This window comes from Neoarius graeffei, chromosome 25 (assembly GCF_027579695.1).
Source record: "Neoarius graeffei isolate fNeoGra1 chromosome 25, fNeoGra1.pri, whole genome shotgun sequence".
Taxonomy (NCBI): domain Eukaryota; kingdom Metazoa; phylum Chordata; class Actinopteri; order Siluriformes; family Ariidae; genus Neoarius; species Neoarius graeffei.
The window spans coordinates 40,295,329-40,314,589 of record NC_083593.1 but is presented as its reverse complement, the minus strand read 5'-3'; the positions used below and the strand labels follow the sequence as shown (position 1 = coordinate 40,314,589).

General features: G+C 40.7%; 1 protein-coding gene across 2 annotated transcripts in view; it reads left to right on the top strand.

Moving 5' to 3' along the window:
* ca9 (carbonic anhydrase IX) overlaps window positions 1-18,003 on the top strand; it is a 31,278-nt gene extending 13,275 nt beyond the window's left edge. The window contains exons 3-12 of one of the 2 annotated variants that reach the window (XM_060908921.1): window positions 2,267-2,437; window positions 2,538-2,680; window positions 5,975-6,067; window positions 7,921-7,987; window positions 8,115-8,272; window positions 12,294-12,420; window positions 12,619-12,663; window positions 16,932-16,946; window positions 17,058-17,151; window positions 17,352-18,003. In XM_060908921.1, the coding sequence (XP_060764904.1) occupies window positions 2,267-2,437; window positions 2,538-2,680; window positions 5,975-6,067; window positions 7,921-7,987; window positions 8,115-8,272; window positions 12,294-12,420; window positions 12,619-12,663; window positions 16,932-16,946; window positions 17,058-17,151; window positions 17,352-17,412 (974 nt within the window). In that variant the 3' untranslated portion in view covers window positions 17,413-18,003. The remainder of the gene's footprint in view (window positions 1-2,266; window positions 2,438-2,537; window positions 2,681-5,974; window positions 6,068-7,920; window positions 7,988-8,114; window positions 8,273-12,293; window positions 12,421-12,618; window positions 12,664-16,931; window positions 16,947-17,057; window positions 17,152-17,351) is intronic. The other variant, XM_060908922.1, reaches the window with a different exon arrangement.
* The last annotated feature ends 1,258 nt before the right edge of the window (window positions 18,004-19,261 follow it).

Sequence of the window (19,261 nt, the reverse complement as noted above, 5' to 3'; positions counted from 1 at the left end):
TTCTGTATAGACGCAACTTTGGTCATTAGAATGTCTGGAATAATCGATCACCTTATAAGGCAATATTTTGATCAGGGGTTGACACAGGGAGAGATTGCATTAAGTCTTTTAATAAGGGATAATTTCAAAATTAGTCCGGCACCTCCGCAGAAGACTGGCCCGGCTTCGTCTCTACCGACGGAGATACAGTGATCCAGCTGAGATCATGAAATAACGGTTTTATTTTCTCGAGATCTCGAATTAGTTGTGTTGTTTTCTCGAGATCCTGAATTAATTATGTCGTTATCTCGGGATAACGGTTTTATTTTCTCGAGATCTTGAATTAGTTGTGTTGTTTTCTCGAGATCCTGAATTAATTATGTCATCTCGGGATAACAAGGTAAATAAAAAAAGATTATATGAAGGCACGGGCGCAGATAGAGGGTGGGACTGGTGGGATTCGTCCCACCCAGATTTAAATTCACCTCGTTCGGTCCCCCCCACTTATAGGGAGGAAAAAACGTCTATGCTGTCTTTCTTTGCATAAGGCAAACCTCACGGAAAAATCGAAAGACTAATTACCATTCGGTTTATTGAGGTGCACAGCAGTACATACATAGTTGCAACAACTCACATAAAACAAAACAAAGACTGATATTCGGTTGGTTGAGCTGCGCAGACTGCACAGGTTGCGAGCTCGAGCTTGGTTGCTATGGTTACCCACAACAAGTTTGACAGGCATATCGGGGTTGGGGTTGGTTTGCAGCTTTGTCCCCCCCAGTTCAAAAAACGTATCTGCGCCCCTGTATGAAGGGCCTCTCTCAGCAGTAAAGGAGGAGAGGGGCGACAGCCCAAGGAAAGCCCCCACAGGAGCGCACAGCATTTGCAGCATAGGCTACCCAACTCAGTACAAGAACAAAGCACTTACAGTGTGTGTAGTAGGCTTCGTAAGCATTGTTCTGCACCTCTCCGAGGAAGGGGTAGGTGCCCTGTAAATCTTTGGAAAAGGTACATTTTCTTTTCGGCATAATTGCTGCGGCATTACTGCTGCTAGCTGCTAGACAAAGAACATTCGCGCCAGTTAATGTTTATTTTATTGTTGCATGGCAACACGTTCTGTTGTCTGGAATAATGTGGCTAAATAAACACCCATGCCACAGGGTCAGGGGGCAGTAACCAGGAAAGTTTGCGATTCCTGTCAATTCATCAAAATAGTAAATGCAGACATTTCTCCGCTAATGATTCCCACGCTGCTCAGTTGCAAACGTCACGAGTGGCGAAAACCGGGACATATCTGTGTCCCGACAGACTTTTGTCGGGACTCGGGACACATAACCCCAAATCGGGACTGTCCCGGTAAAACCGGGACGTCTGGTCACCCTAGAAAAGATACAAGTGATTCTCTTATCTAAGCAGAGACTGGCCCACTGGGTGCTGGACATCACTATGGCCTACAGAAGGGCTGAACACAGAACACAGGCCTACAGAAGGGCCTTATCGTAACGCACCACTCTATGAGGAGTGTCTCATGTGTATTGTGTATTACAGCTCCAGCAAGTCTGCACTGTTGCTACTTGCTGTGTACATCATGGTACACTTCCTCCAGGTTTTACCAGGTTAACATTACTCTTTCTAGTGCAAAGGGCAAGTATGGCATCATGCATCACTTCATGACTTTCTTGGAAGGTCATGAAGTGTCTATTTGTTATGTGCACAAAAAGGGATCAAGTTGATTCTCACCATCACTGGTGGATATCTGAGATTGCTGGAACCATGTTTATATTCATAACTAGTGATTCAAACTAATGTTAATGTTCAGAGTTAGGACTGGCTTGAAAGCAAGTTTCCATTGAATAGTAGCGATAGCAGTTTATGACTATTGATCACATGCAAGCAATTTACTTTTACTGTAGGACCATATAGGATTTTATACACGATGCGAGTGTAAAAGCATACAGCTTCACAATGCCACATATTGGCATTGGGTATAATGAAGGCATGTGGAAGTTCAACATTTTGAGCAATGTTTATATCTTGACCGTTTAATAAAGACTGACGGATTTTGAACTTTAACTTATGAAGCTTAAACACATCTTAAGTTATGCATTAAGTATTAACACTTGCAATTTGTTTTGCATTAATAATTTAATACTTAACTTCAACACTGTTATTTTTGAGACATCCCATGACCTTTCTGACACAAATGCACTCAGCTTTTCATGCCAAAAAGTTTTATAATTAACTCAGTGACACCACAAGGGCAATGATCACCATTTTTTTCACACAGATCAGAGATCATGGCACAGTGATTTCACAGACTGCAGTGGAAAATCTCAGTCTCCTATTGATATTGTGACTAGAGACGCCAGCTATGATGCCAGGCTGCCTGCTATAAAACTAGATGGTTATGATTTAAGTGGTGACCCTGAACTGACACTAACAAACAATGGCCACACTTGTAAGTTTGCTTATCTCATAGCTTACAAACTTGAAAGAATTGTGTGTTACTGTGGTACATATCAATGAGAAATGTGTGTGGCTTTTGTCTTGTTCATTAGTGCAGCTCCAGTTGCCCAACACCATGCGCATAGTAAAAGGATTTGAACAGGTCTACTTGGCAGCCCAACTGCATTTCCATTGGGGGACCATGGAGGTTCCTGGTTCAGAGCACACCATTGATAATGTTCACTTCCCTGCTGAGGTTTGAACAGCACTATTTATAATAACCACTCGTAGAACATATTTCTACGAATTACAGTGTCTTGCAAAAGTATTCATCCTCCTTGGTGTTTGTCCTGTTTTGTTGCATTACAAGATGGAATTAAAATGGATTTTTGGAGGGCTAGCACCATTTAATTTACACTACATGCCTACCACTTTAAGGGGGCAAATTGTTAATTAATTGTTAATTATCACACAATAATTAAGATGAAAAAACAGAAATCTGGAGTGTGCATAGGTATTCACCCCTTTTTGTATGAAACCCCTAAATAAGAGTTGGTCCAACCAATTCACTTCATAAGTCTCATAATTAGTTGATTAAGATCCACCTGTGTGCGATCAAAGTGTCACATGATCTGTCACATGATGTCTGTCTAAATCAACCTGTTCTGGAAGGACCCCGACTCTGCAACACTACTAAGCAAGCAACATGAAAACCAGGGAGCACTCCAAACTGGTCAGAGACAAAGTTGTGGAGAAGTATGGCTCAGGGTTGGGTTATAAAAAAATATCCCAAACTTTGTAAAGCACCATTAAATCCATTATAGCAAAATGGAAAGAATGTATCACCACTACAAGCCTGACAAGATAAGGCCGCCCACCAAAACTCTCAGACCGGGCAAGGAGGGCATTAATCAGAGATGCAACAAAGACACTAAAGATAACACTGAAGGAGTTGCAAAAAAATCCACAGCGGAGATGGGAGTATCTCTCCATAGGACCATTTTAAGCCGTACACTCCACAGAGTGGGGCTTTATGAGTGGCAAAAAAAAAAAAAGTAATTGCTAAGAAAACGCGTTTTGAGTTTGCTCAACAGCATGTAGCAGACTCCCCAAACACATGGAAGAAGATTCTTTGGTCAAACGAGACCAAAATTTATCTTTTTGGCCATCATGGGAAATGCCATGTGTGGCGCAAACCCAACACCCTGAGAACACTATTCCTACAGTGAAGCATGGTGGTGGCAGCATCATGCTGTGTGGATATTTTTCATCTGCAGGGACAGGAAAGCTGGTCAGGACTGAAGGAAAGATGGATGGCACTAAATACAGGGCAATTCTGGAGCAAAACCTGTTTGAGTCAGTCAGAGGTTTGAGACTGGGACGAAGGTTCATGTTCCAGCAGGATAATGACCCTAAACATACTGCTGAAGCTACACTGGAGTGGTTTAAAGGGAAACATTTAAATGACTTGGAATGACCTAATCAAAGCCCAGACATCAATCCAATTGAGAATCTGTGGCATAACTTGAAGATTGCTGTACACCAACGCAACCCATCTAACTTGAAGGAGTTGGAGCAGTTTTCCCTTGAGGAATGGGCAAAAATCCCAGTGGCTAGATGTGCTAAGCTAATAGAGACATACCCCAAGAGACTCGCAGCTGTAATTGCAGCAAAAGGGGGCTCTACAAAGTATTGACTTTGGGGTGTGTGAATACCTATGCACACTCCAGATTTCTGTTTTTTCATCTTAATTATTGTTTGTGTCACAATAAAACAATTTTCACCATTAAAGTGGTAGGCATGCTGTGCAAATCAAATGGTGCTAACCCCCCCCCCCCCCCCCAATCCATTTTAATTCCAGTTTGTAATGCGACAAAACAGCACAAACACCAAGGGGGAGGAATACTTTTGCAAGACACTAAGGGTTCTTTAGAGGTCATAGGCAATGGTTTTAATTTTACGCACATTTGAAACTTTATATGTAAAAAAAGCCTCTGTAATTTTCTTCTGGTCCCAAGAAGTATTGTTAATAAGTAATAATTAAAATAAGTTAGCGCGGATCGTGGCAAATTTCTGTTTGGCTATTTTCATGACCACTCGGCGCATGACGTCATTTAAGACAAACAAACCGCTTGAGTTGAGTCCACTTCCGTGTATTTTCATTGCCGTTCGGCTTGATTGCAGACGTGCGTTCGGGAATTTCAAAAAAAAAAAAACATGCCTTATTGTTGTGCAGTGAACTGCAACAATGGGACCGGTTCAGGAAGAAGTTTTTACCTTTTTCCGAGAGAGGAGAAGAGGTGGAGAGAGTGGATTGGCTTTTTCCAGAAGAGGAGAAGAGGCAGAACAAGAGGATTGGCTTTTTCTGAAAAAGGAGAAGAGGCAGAGCGAGTGGGTTGGCTTTTTCCGAAAAAGGAGAAGAGGTGGAGCAAGAGGGTTGGCTTTTTCCAAAAAAGGAGAAGAGGTGGAGCGAGTGGATTGTGCACGTGAAGCCAGAGGGTTGTTTTTTTTTCCGGAAGAGGAGACGAGGCGGAGAGAGTGGATTGTGCGCGTGAAACAAAATCAAGCAGTCAAAGAAACGGACCAGCAACACTCAAGCAAAAAGAAGATTGGAGGTAAACATTTTTTACTTTTGTTTGCAATTGACAAGTCAAGAATCCTGAGGGATCCTGTACAATCATTGTGGAAATGAGACAAAGGGATATTTCCTTGCTTAGAGTCGGCTATAAATAGTATAATGCCGCAGATGGCAGGCTAATGTGGCCTACCGGCACACTGTCCAGTAACCATTCCCTATATCCACTAGGGAGGGCAGTTTAATTATTCTTCAAAAGGGCTCTTATTTAGTATTACGACGAAAGTAGGAATTTATCATAACTACCAGGATAAATCGTTTGGGCGCGAGTCTTGTTGAGGTCCGGGGTCACCGCGATCAGAGTCGGCCGAGTCGCTGTCCGATTCCGAGGCTGCACGGTCAAACCAGTGAGCCACATTCACCGATTCATAGGTTCATACATATATGGTTTCACCTCTCGATATTCAATTTGGAGACTTCCTACTTCAAAATCGCTATCGCTTTCAGACATTTTACACAACCTCTCACGACCAGAGTCCGTACACGTGTGCTCAGTTCGCAAGTAAACACAGAGCTGCTCCCAGTCTGTTTGGCTTAAATGACGTCACGACGACGGTCCCCTGGCGGTGAAAGTGCGCATAAATGAGATGTAAACAAACCTTTGGAAATTGGGCAAACCGGTATATTTTAACTGTTTTATTCAATTTTAGGGTGCAAATTAGACACTAAGAAGATTGAATTCACTTTTTGGGTCGTTCTTCTAGACAATAAAGTTGATATTCTACGTTTCACCTCCGACCATTGCCTATGACCTTTAAGGAAAAAAAGCAGCACAATGGCTGTTTATACTCAATTAAGCAGCATTTACAGTCAGTGTATTGACATTGAGGACGCACTGAGTTACACATACAATACAGTGCAATACAGCACAGCAACATAACTATCATGATTTTCTTATTTTTCTCTCCTTTCAAGCTCCACGTGGTTCATTATAATTCAAAATATGGCAGCTTGAAAGAGGCTGAAAACAAACCAGATGGACTCGCTGTGTTAGGAGCCTTCATTGGGGTAAGACTAAAATGTCTAAAAAGAAATCGTTCTTCATTCATACACTCTGAGGAAAAAAAAAAAGGGTTCTTTGGATATGCTTCCTCAAAAGGTGCTACTTGGAACACTGTGTTAGAAAAAAATGCTAAAGAGTCAGTACACAGAACCTTTAGCATTTACCCAATTTAACCAACGCTTCTATTCAAACCAACTTATAATAGAGACAAGATACAAGTGAGCAGTTAGGGGTTAAGGGTTTTGCTCAAGGACCCAAAAGTTGCAGTTTGGTGGTCCTAGGAATTGAACTCATGACCTTCTGACATTCCAATCAGTAGCCAAATGCCACTGCACTACCACATAATGGAAGAACAAGTTTAAAAAACAAAACAACAAACAAAAAACTGTAAAGCTGCTAGATTTGACCTTTTCCTTTGTAGAGTCTATTTCAAAATACGCTCTTGCTAATATGATGAGCTCCTCAATTATTATTGGCCTCCTAAATGGGCTCATCTTGGAATCCCTTCTGAAAATGAAGCCTCCTGTGGTAACTTACTTAATATTGTAGACTAATTCGAAAAAATATTTATATAAATTAGTGCTGTCAAAAATGTCGCGTTATTAACGCGTTAACTTGACTCAATTTTAACGGCGATAATTTTTTTATCGCGAGATTAACGCTCTGTGACATGATGTAGGTTTTTCATAAGCTTTTGAAACTGCCAGGAACTTGGAACAGAGACTTTGCTTAGAAAAACGATAGCAGCTAGACTGTAATGCCACGCCCCCACACAGCCAGAGTCCTCTGCCCTCCCCCCAAAGAACCAGCGCGGGCAGGGCGCGCTAGTAGAGATGGGATTTATGGCTCTTTGATGGGATCCGCATCTTTGTGATCCGTTCTTTGAAAAGAGCCCTTCAAAAGACTGGCTCATTTGGCTCTTTTTAAATATTTATTCAGTTTTAAGAAGACAGTGTCTAAAGAAGCCAGATCCCTCTGAACTGTAAACTCAATGATATCCCAGAAATCCTTCCTGTAATATGCAAATTTGGCCGCCTCTGATTGGACAGCGCGACGCATCAACAGGCAGAAAGTGTAAAAGTACAAAATGTGTTAAGTGAGCTGAAACAGTAAAGATCAGATTCAATGCAATATTTATCAACGAACAACTTAAAGTTAATATAATAGTGTACTTTATATTATAATCAAGCATGTCAAGCCTACCGTCACTGTGTAACCTGTCTCTCTGATTAGTGTTGTAGACTAACTCAAGCAGTAGATCACTTCACTCATGGTTCTTTTGCTAGTCCCAGTGCTCGGCTTAGGTTTTACTTTGCAGTGGCTGTGTCAAGACGTGTTATGCTTTGCAATAAAAAAAACATTGGTACAAAGCAAGCCCATTCACTTTTTTATGCTGATAAGAGAATTACGATGGTTTTCCATGTAACAAAAATGTGCGATTAAATTGCGATTAATCGCAAGTTAACTATGACTGTCGCGACATTAATCGCGATTAAATATTTTGATCGCTTGATAGCACTAATATAAATGCAATCAGTCATGAGAGGGTGCATGTTATGGTGATTGTATCACAGGTAAGGGTGTTAGTCATGACATGAAGCAGAATGTTTAAAACCCCTTTACTTGTGATAAAAATCATTGTAATGCATACCCTTGAGTATATGCGATTAAAAAAAAAAAAATCTACAGCCATGGAATGTAATCTGTTAATAGTAACCTTCGGTTGGTGAGCAACATAAGAGACAAAGATGAGGGCATTCTATAGACAGAACAAATGGCATCAGTGGAATGATTTTATTGGTTTAAAATCAGGTGCATTAATACCAAATTAAATTATTGTGAATTATTTCCATTACAGATTGGTCTTCATGAGAATGAAAACTATGACAAAATCCTGTCTGTAATTAAAGATGTTAGCTCTGAAGGTAAATATTTTTAAATTCCCACCTGCATATGTTCCAATATTAAAAGATTTTAAAATCCATCATTCTGATATTTATATTGGTTTGAATATCAGGGTACATCTGACGTAACGTCTTGCGGTTTTTACAGAGTCGGACACCAAGATCCCCAGTTTTAACATCCGTTACCTTCTGCCAAACAGTCTGGAGAAGTTTTACAGATACACTGGGTCTCTAACAACTCCGCCATGTTACCAGTCCGTGAACTGGACTGTGTTCAATGACACAATCACAGTCTCAAGGAAACAGGTCAGTTCTGTCACCTTTTCCCCCTGAGGATCTCAAGTGTGTGTGTCATGTGTAACAACTGGTATACACTGTACACAATTACAGTATCAGGCTCTGTTTTTGTTTATAGTACAGTGTGTCAAGAGTTATGTGGTGCCTGATGAACACCACATAAATAGTTTTTGTTATAATTGCTAAAAATAGTATAGGGTTACATACAGTTGTGGTCAGGAGTTTACAGTGGATATAAAAAGTGTACACACCCTGTTAAAATTATAGGTTTTTCTGATGTTAAAAAAAAGAGAGACCATGATAAATAATTTCAAAACTTTTCCCACCTTAAATGTGACCTATAACTTGTACAATTCAATTAAAAAACAAACAAATCTGTTGGGGGGAATAAAAAAACGTACAATAAGCTGGTTGTATAAGTGTGCACACCCTTAAACTAATACTTTGTTGAAGCACCTTTTGATTTAATTACAGCATTCAGTCTTTTTGAGTTGGAGTCGATCAGCCTGCCACATCTAATCTTTGCAATATTTGCCCACTCTTCCTTGCAAAAACGCTCCAAATCTGTCAGATTGCGAGGGCATCTCTTGTGCACAGCCCTCTTCAGGTCACCCTACAGATTTTCAAGTGGATTTAGGTCTGGGCTCTGGCTGGGCCATTCCAAAACTTTTTTGGAGTCATTGTCGTGCTGAAAGATGAAATTCCTCTTCATCTTCAGCTTTCTAACGGACACCTGAAGGTTTTGGGCCAAAATTGACTGGTATTTAGAACTGTTCATAATTCTCTCCACCTTGACTAAAGCCCCTGTTCCAGCTGAAGAAAAACAACCCCAAAACATGATGCTGCCACCACCATGCTTCACCGTGGGTATGATGTTCTTTTGGTGATGCGCAGTGTTGTTTTTGTGCTAAACTTACCTTTTCAAATTGTGGCCAAAAAGTTCAACCTTGGTTTCATCAGACCATAACATATTTTCCCACATGCTTTTGGAAGAGTTGATGGGTTTTTTTTTGCAAAATTTAGCCGGGCCTGGATGTTTTGCTTTGACCCTACCTCATAGTCCAGACATATGGAGAATAAGGGAGATTGTTGTCACATGTAGTACACAACCAGTACTTGCCAGAAATTCCTGCAGCTCCTTCAGTGTTGCTGTAGGCCTCTTAGCAGCCTCCCTGACCAGTTTTCGTCTTGTCTTTTCATCAATTTTGGAGAGATGTCCAGTTCTCAGTAATGTCACTGTTGTCCCATACTTCTTGATGACTGTCTTCACTGTGCTCCATGGTATATCTAAAGCCCCGTCTACACGATCATACATTTGTCCATGGACATCGTCATACAAATGTATGATGATGTTCATGGACAAATGTATAATCGTGTGGACGGTTTTTCCAACAAACTTGAACAACGTCATACTTGTATGACGTTGTATGATGTTGTTCAAATTTTTAGAATCGTGTTTCTACTTTCCAACAAATGTTCACAACATCTTACAACATTTTGGGTCATCCACCAATCAGATTGTTAATTCGGGTCATGTGATCTACACTGCCTGTCATGTGACATACAAAATGTATGATCGTGTGGAGAGAAATCCACAACATGATCATACAAACTTGAACATCATTATACATTTGTATGATAATGTTTTGGACAAATGTATGCTCGTGTAGACGGGGCTTAATGCCGTGGAAATTTTTTTGTACCCTTCTCCTGGCTGATACCTTTCAACAATGAGATCCTTTTGATGCTTTGTAAGCTCTCTGCGAACCCTGGCTTTTGCTGGAGGATGCAACTGAGTAAACGTCTGAACTTTATTTGGGGTTAATCAGAGTCATTTTAGTTGATGGCCGGTGTGAACCCAGAAAGACTGAATGCTGTAATTAAATCAAAAGGTGCTTCAACAAAGTATTAGTTTAAGGGTGTGCACACCTATGCAACCAGCTTATTGTACGTTTTTTAATTTTTATGTCCCCCCAAGAGATTTGTTTGGTTTTCAATTAAATTGTACAGGTTATAGGTCACATTAAAGGTGGGAAAAGGTTTGAAATTATTTATCGTGGACTCAGGTTTTTCTGATGTAAAAAAAAATATATATCATTTTAACAGGGCGTGTATACTTTTTATATCCACTGTACATTCAGGGTCATGAATGTCTTGGAGTACCCCCTGTCCTGCACTTTTTAGTTTTTTCTGAACAACACTATTGGGTACTCCAGGACCAGGGGTCAGAAACTCTGGCATAAGGGAAGATGCCAGGAAAGAGATCAGGAAACAGGCATCAAAAAATAATGAGAGTTGGTCTGTGCGCTTCCTATTAACACTAATTATTAATGATCTAAAATAAACACTATATGACCTTACAGTTTTATCTCACATGCATTTAAACATTGTTTCTTGGATGGTGTTGTAATAACTAGTCTGATCATGAAAGTGCGATATGCGTTTGTGGTCAGAAATTTACATACACTCATGTACAAGAATATCATGGTAACATTGGGCTGTCAATGGTTTCTTTGAACTGTTCTTTTTCTAGGGGAAGAATGATTGCACAACATACGTCTTTTAATAAAAAAAAATCCAAGAATTTGGCACACAATTTTTAATTTATTTTGGATCTTCTGAAATTGACATCGGGTCAAAATATCATTTAAATTATTACTTCCATGGTGTTGAAAGTTCCAAAAGTTCTTTCAACTTGCCAAGGCCAAGGACTCATAACTTCTTGTTGGTGATCATGACCGACTACAGCTGGTAGTTTCACTGTGCCAACAAAAAAATGGTTTGTTTGACAGCACTCATTGGATTGACCAACACACCATACAATGGGAAAGTCCAAAGAGCTCAGTGCAGATCTAAGAAAGTGGTTTATAGATTTACACAACTCAGGAATGTCTCTTGGAGCCATTTCTAAACATCTGCAAATTCCAAGGTCATCAGTTCAAACAACTGTACACAAGTACAAGTTACTGGGAGATGTAACCACTTTGCCAAGCCACTTTGCTGGAAGAAGACCCAAACTGTCACCCTCAGCTGAGAGGAAATTGGTAAGGAACAATCCAAGAACCACCAAGAAACAGGCCTGCCATAAAATGAAAGCTGCCAGAACACTGCCTATTGTCAAGTGAATTTTACATTGCTATGGACTGAGAGGCTGCTGTCCAAGAAAGAAGCCCCTGCTCCAAAATTGATACCTTCAAACTCGACTGAAGTTTGCGGCTTGGACAAAGAATGGACAAAGAAAAGGCCTTCTGGAGAAAAGTTTTATGGTCAGATGAGACAAAGATTGAGTTGTTTGGCCACAACGAGGAACACCATACCCATTGTTAAGCATGGTGGTGGTAGCAACAGGCTCTGGGGTTGTTTTCCTGCCAGTGAAACTGGCGCATTGCACAAAGTGGATGAAATAATGAAGGAGGAGGACTACCTCAGAATTCTTCAGCATAACCTCCAACTTAAACTTGGACACAATTGGGTGTTCCAACAGGACAATGGCCCCAATCAGACATCAAGGGCGGTTGTGGAAAGGATAAAGCAAGCATTACACATTACACATTAAACATTAAGCTTAAACCAAGTCCTGATCTCAACCCTATCAAAAATATGTGGATCTATGATTAAATGTCAGGTGCATGCCAGGAAATCCAAATTTAATTGAACTCTACCAATTCTGCTGAGAAGAGTGGTCAAATATCCAACCAGCATTCTGCCAGAAGTTTGTGGACGGCTACCAAAAGCGTCTGGTCAAGGTGAAACTTGCTAAGGGACATTTAACTAAATATTAGTTGTGCTGTATGGATAATTTTGACCGAGTATTGATTTTGAAATTAAAACTTGTGCACCAATTTTTTTTCTATTAAAGATGCATGTTATACAATCATTTTGCCGCAGAAACAGAACAGGTCTAAAAAAAAAAAATCACAGAAAGCCCAATATTGCCATGACATTTATATCCATGATGACATTCATGTCCCTGTATGTCAACTTCTGACCACAACTGTATGCTCTTTTTTTTTTTTTTTTTTTTAAACAGCTTGCTGCTCTGGAGAGGACACTGAAAGCAGGACAGAACCAGAGCTTAAATGAAAACTTCAGAGCTCCACAAAACATTAATGGAAGACGAATCTTGGCCTCTTTCCCTATTTTGCATACTGCACATGGTGAGTGCGTCATTATAATCACTGGCTGGTTTGAAAATAGGAAATAACATATTATGTAGGGGCAAATCATTCTATTATCTGTAACCATACACACACCTTCTCAAGCTGTTTAATGACTTTTTTTTTGGGGGGGGGGATGACATTTGAAGCATATGCATTCATGCAAACATCAACAATGTCTTTTTATATGTCCCAAAGTAGCTGTGTCGTCTGGGACAACTTCCTCAAAAACGAGCTCACAGGGTAAGTTTCTTAGTTGTATTGTTATTATACTGTAATGCTCTTAGTAGACAGTGTGGTCTTTTCTCTTTGGATTGTTCTGTATACGTTTCTGTGGTTGGCTTGTTTTTCTTGACTGATTGTTGGTACTTCAGCAGAATATTACACTCGGTGTTATTCTGTCACTTGTTCATTTGGCACTAGAACTTTCTTGTCTAGAAGATCAGCATTTCTTGTACCTGACTTTTGTACTTCTTGTATGTCACTCTGGGTAAGAGCATCTGCTAAATGCCTGTAATGTAATGTACAATATGCAACTGAAAACAATCCAACATTGGCCAATGTTGGTCCATGAGAATTTACGCAATATTCAATTACGCACACTGCACATACATTTTCTCTAATCTAAGCACACTATCTCAATGTCACAGATTTGATAAAGGTGAAGAAACACACTAATGTTCAAAGCAAAGCCGTAGCGAGGATTTTTCAAATCACGAGGTCAAAAATGGCCGACCCAACACACACATCTAGCTCAGGAATAGACTTCATAATTTCCACAAATTTCTCAATCTTTGTTTGAGCTGTGAAGAAAACATCATCATCCATCATCCACCTACAGAAAGTACTTAGTGGTGACCTGTTAGACAGCAAGGTTCCTGCCAGCAAACCAACCCTACAGGTTTAAACAGAAAAACCCCATTGCATCAGTGAACTCTCAGTACTGAACACAGCATGCGCCAGTGAACACAGCATACACCATTAAGATAACTCACTTGACAAATAAGTTTGTTTAACAGTGCATTTATTTTCAATAAAATTAATAAAACGTGAGCCGTGTGTGTGTTGCTTGTTGCTATATGACAAAGAAGTACATAACTGGGGAGGATGTGAACTGTAACCTATATTACTTGGCTATACATTACATTAATGGCATTTAGCAGACGCTCTTATATAAAGCAACGTACAACATCCCCAGAACAGCCTGGGGAGCATTTGGGGGTTAGGTGTCCTGCTCAAGGGCATGTCAGCCATTCCTACTGGTCCAGGGAATTGAACTTGCAACCTTTTGGTCCCAAAGCTCCTTCTCTAACCATTAGGCCATGACTTCCCATGGCTATAACTAAATTATTGGTACCTATACTATTTACATTTTATTAGCCTATTCTGGACAACAGATTTGTGGGTATTGAAGTTTGTGTGAGCTGTGTGAGACTCAATGTTGCGTTCGCGCATTAGTTTAGGCGTCCGTTCTGTAAACGGAACACACTCCACCTCTGCGATTTCCAACTAACATGACTATGCTCTTGTTTTGAGAAGTCAGATGCATCAGCAACTACATGTCATGTGACACTGGATTAATGCAGGAATAACTGTCTCGTCAGCTCTACTTTCATTTAATATGAAACGAAACCGGGCGGCACGGTGGTGTAGTGGTTAGTGCTGTCGCCTCACAGCAAGAAGGTCCGGGTTCGAGCCCTGTGGCCGGCGAGGGCCTTTCTGTGTGGAGTTTGCATGTTCTCCCCGTGTCCGCGTGGGTTTCCTCCGGGTGCTCCGGTTTCCCCCACAGTCCAAAGACATGCAGGTTAGGTTAACTGGTGACTCTAAATTGACCGTGAGTGTGAATGGTTGTCTGTGTCTATGTGTCAGCCCTGTGATGACCTGGTGACTTGTCCAGGGTGTACCCCGCCTCTCGCCCGTAGTCAGCTGGGATAGGCTCCAGCTCGCCTGCGACCCTGTAGAACAGGATAAAGCGGCTAGAGATAATGAGATGAGATGAGATGAAACAAAACCTGAAGAAAAAACAAAATACCAGAGGATATGACCTTAGTGTCCTCAATGGGCATGGTTCAGAGTACTTCAGGAGTTCAGGACTGGAACTGGGAAACCCTGACCTCTGTGTCATCACAAAATACAGTATATATACACACAGTGAAGAAAAGGAATTGGGTGTAATAACTTCTGAACACACTCCCCATTAGCACTGGGTACTACCCAGTGATGCACGACAAACCTGATGCAATGGTGCTACCTCTTCATCTAGCGCAAGGGTGTCAAAACTTTTTTCAAGGTGAGCCACTACTTCAAAATAGCTGAAGGCCAGTCAGGAAAATATCATTTTAAATCTTCACTATAATGGATTTAATTTTAGCGGCGTGACTTTAGCAGGGGGCGGCATGGTGGTGTAGTGGTTAGCGCTGTCGCCTCACAGCAAGAAGGTCCGGGTTCGAGCCCCGTGGCCGGCGACGGCCTTTCTGTGCGGAGTTTGCATGTTCTCCCCGTGTCCGCGTGGGTTTCCTCTGGGTGCTCCAGTTTCCCCCACAGTCCAAAGACATGCAGGTTAGTTTAACTGGTGACTCTAAATTGACCGTAGGTGTGAATGTGAGTGTGAATGGTTGTCTGTGTCTATATGTCATCCCTGTGATGACCTGGCGACTTGTCCAGGGTGTACCCCGCCTTTCGCCCGTAGTCAGCTGGGATAGGCTCCAGCTTGCCTGCGACCCTGTAGAACAGGATAAAGCGGCTAGAGATAATGAGATGAGACTTTAGCAGGTATATCATGTGACAGCAGAAGGCACGACACACAATATGATATTCATAAACCTGTTCTTATTTTCAGGCTAAATGACACTGACCACTTTATTGAAGGATTCTTTTAAGAATTCTTGGAAGGTTTTCCAGGTTTAGTGGTTGGAAGTATCTCACTTTTTAGCTCTGATAAAAAGTTCCTTCTGTCAGAAAGCTTCTCGCTGCATCAGTTTCTTTGCCCTCTCATTCTCTGAATTTTTTTTTTTGCAATGATTGTTATTTGTTTCATAATGTGCCATGATATTCATCCATTCATTTTCTATACTGCTTATCCATTGCGGAGTTGATGCCAAGTTCTGTGAGTACGTGCTGAACTGAAAGTATGTCGCTTACACCAGTAGATGTACTCCATTGCGAATGTTCAGCTGAGGGGATTGAAACGGATTACGTGTTGAGCAGAGTTAAGACGCGTAATTCATAACACTGTCAGTGAACATTTGTTTTCATTCCTGTGGACGGACACTCGAGACCAGGAGGTGGACAAAGTACCCAACTTCATTACTTAAGTCAAAGTACAGATCCCACTGGTCAAATGTTACTCCGATACAAGTGAAAGCTGTACAGTCAAATTTTTACTCAGAAGTACTGAAGTGCTTGATTTTAAAAATACTAAAATTAAAAAAGTACATTTCCTGTCAACGTGTTGTATTATTGCCAAAACGCTTACGATACCTAATGCCTCTGAAGCAACCAACTGGATTTACTGACTAGCTTGTAGAACGTGTAGAATAAACATCTTTTAACATAGATTTCTACATTTTGTTTATTTGGCAACTTATGCTAAAACATATACCTGAAAGGACTTCAGATAAGTTAACGTTATTCATGTTAGCGTAACTCCGTTTTTACATGCTAACAGTGTCCAAGTTAGCTGTGTTAACGTTAGCTGTGGACAAGGCTACAGCAACTTGGTGGGAAAATCCATGGAAAGTCATTTGACTAACCAGACTGCATAGCTACGTTTGCAACGTTATCACTAGCTCTAAAAGCACAGACAACTTCACTGCAAGCTTTCTCTTGGAATAAAACGTTTATATACCTCAATATGCTTCCGCAGGTTGGACGGCGAGTTTCTGTAGGCCGTAACGTGCTCAGTTTTAGGCAAACAAAGCAAACGTTTAAAACAAAACTAATCTTTAACCCTTTCAGAGAACTGAAACATGGGTTCACGGGCCATGAGTGCGTGCGTTCCACAGAAGAATCGCCTTCTTCCATTCAGCCATCAACTGATCGTGTTCAAATAATGCTGCTGAGAAGTCAGTGAACTTGATTTTATACAGTCTATGGACGTGACGGGACCCTAGTGATTACTGATCAGCTGTCTCAGTGTCACCTGTGAGGAAAATCACGTTTTATAAAAGAAAAAACATCCATTTTTAAAGCTGCTTCATACAGTAGTAACAAGTAATGAGGACCTTGATAGAAATGTAGTGGAGTGAAAAGTACAATATTTGTCTTTCAAATGCAGTGAAGTTAAAGTCATAAAAAAAGTTTCCAAAAAAGATTAAATAAAATAATACTCAAGTAAATGCACTTCGTTACTGTCCACCTCTGCTTGAGACAAAACCACTTCTCAGGCTGTCATGTTGGACCGTAACGTGTATGACATTTTCTGAGAGCTGCCTGAATTTTCCAAAAATGAGCTGACACATGATATTTTATAGTTTATAAAATTGTAACGTTTTGTGTTTTTTTCTTTATAGACGGACTGTCGAGAGGTAGGTCATGACTCCAATAATCAACGTCTTAAAATCATAATCAAATCCTTTTTTGTATTTCTGTATAATCATCAAGACCCTGTTTCTAAACAAATGCTTTCTGGCCTGCAGGTGATATCTTGGCCATTGCCTTTGGAGCGTTGTTTGCTATGACTTTGCTCTTTTTCATCATGTACGCTTATCAACAGCGGCAAAAGCACTCCAAGTGAGTAACACATATTTAAGTGCTGAGAAACCTGGCTGACCTTCATTTCTCATTTTCTCTCACCATTTGAACTCGACTTACTTTAGTAATTTCATGATAGAAATGATCTAATGCTCCAATACACAGATTTGACACTGGAAAGAAAAAAAACAGATCACAACTCAACCTTGTTAAAAAATAACCCTTTCTTTTCCCTACAGATTTAACGCCAACTCCAGACAAAACGTTATCTATAAACCGGCAACAAAAGAAGATGTGTAGACCTGCACATGTGCTTCGATATCAAACAAAACGGTCATATTTACACTGAAAAAACATTTCTGGAATTGCAGTAAAGACAATGGTGAATGTTGAAGAGAAAAACAGTATTTTAACCCCTCCCTTCAACTCCAAGGAGCTGTGGATGGGTGCAGACTTACACTCCATGTTCCTGTAACAGATACTTTTATTGTTGCTACTAAATAACAGGAATTAAAATGAATAACAAAAGTTGTAGCATTAAGGGGTTTTAAAAAAAAAAAAGACGCATCTTGATTGAGTTTTTTTATTCAAAGAGAGAAGATATAGTCTTGTTGTCTTACTGAGAAAACAGATCACTTTTCTGATGTCTCCCATTTTTCCTGTATATAAATAGTATTTTATTGCTGCATGTTGGAATTTGACATGCCATCTTATCAATTACCTATTTATGACCATTTTCTACATTGTTTGTGACATGTTTAAATGAAGTACCCAATTATCTGGTATCTGATTGTTCATACAATTCATTCTCTATGATGTGCACAACTCCTCAATGAATCAATGACAAATGTTTTGTGTCAATCTATCCAGACAAATAAAAATAAAACTTCATGTTCCTAATGCAAGTGATGAAATTATCATCTAATTCAAGACAGATCGTACACTGATGAGAAACAAGACATAAAAGCACTGGGAGGGGGAACAAAAACATGAAACAAACCAAACCAAACCAATGAGGAATCAACCGCATGGCAGAGAATGGACAAACTGGGACACATCTGTTTAACTAAACATGATGACTGAGCAAAGTAGTCCCTATGTAAATCACTGTGATGTGATGGATGTTTGTCCCTGTACACGGAGCAAATGATGCACAATGTCTATTCAACTGCAATCTGATAACACACACACACACAGTTCACACACAGTTCATGCTTCTGAGTGAACTGATCTGGCAACTTTACCATCAAAAAGTAAAATAAAGCCTCAAGCAGGAACAAAACTGCCGATTTGTCACTGCAATCAATCAAAGACTCTTATACATGGCAAATACACTAAACACATGACAGCAATGTTTATGAGGACCGTCTTCTATAGACTACCGGTTGTGTATCTTTGCCCAAAAGCATTTATTTGATGCCTGAAAAAAATACCATAAAAAATTAGTAATAAAAAGATACAAATGAATCATCTTTCTGTTTCCAGAACTAACATGTTCATCCATCCATCCATCCATTATTCATAACCGCTTAACCTGTGCAGGGTCGTGGGAAAGCTGGAGCCTATCCCAGCTGACTATAGGTGAGAGGCGGGGTACACCCTGGACAAGTTGCCAGATCATCGCAGGGTTGACACACAGAGACAACCAACCATTCACACCTACAGTCAATTTAGAGCCACTAATTATAACCGCATGTCTTTGGACTGTGGGGGAAACTGGAGCACCCGGAGGAAACCCACGCGGACACAGGGAGAACATGCAAACTCCACACAGAAAGGCCCCCCCCATCAGCCACTGGGCTCGAACCCAGACCTTCTTGCTGTGAGGCGACAGCGCTAACCACTACAGCACTATCCCACCCCACTACCATGTTCATCTCATCTCATCTCATTATCTCTAGCCGCTTTATCCTTCTACAGGGTCGCAGGCAAGCTGGAGCCTATCCCAGCTGACTACGGGCGAAAGGCGGGGTACACCCTGGACAAGTCGCCAGGTCATCACAGGGCTGACACATAGACACAGACAACCATTCACACCTACGGTCAATTTAGAGTTACCAGTTAACCTAACCTGCATGTCTTTGGACTGTGGGGGAAACCGGAGCACCCGGAGGAAACCCACGCGGACACGGGGAGAACATGCAAACTC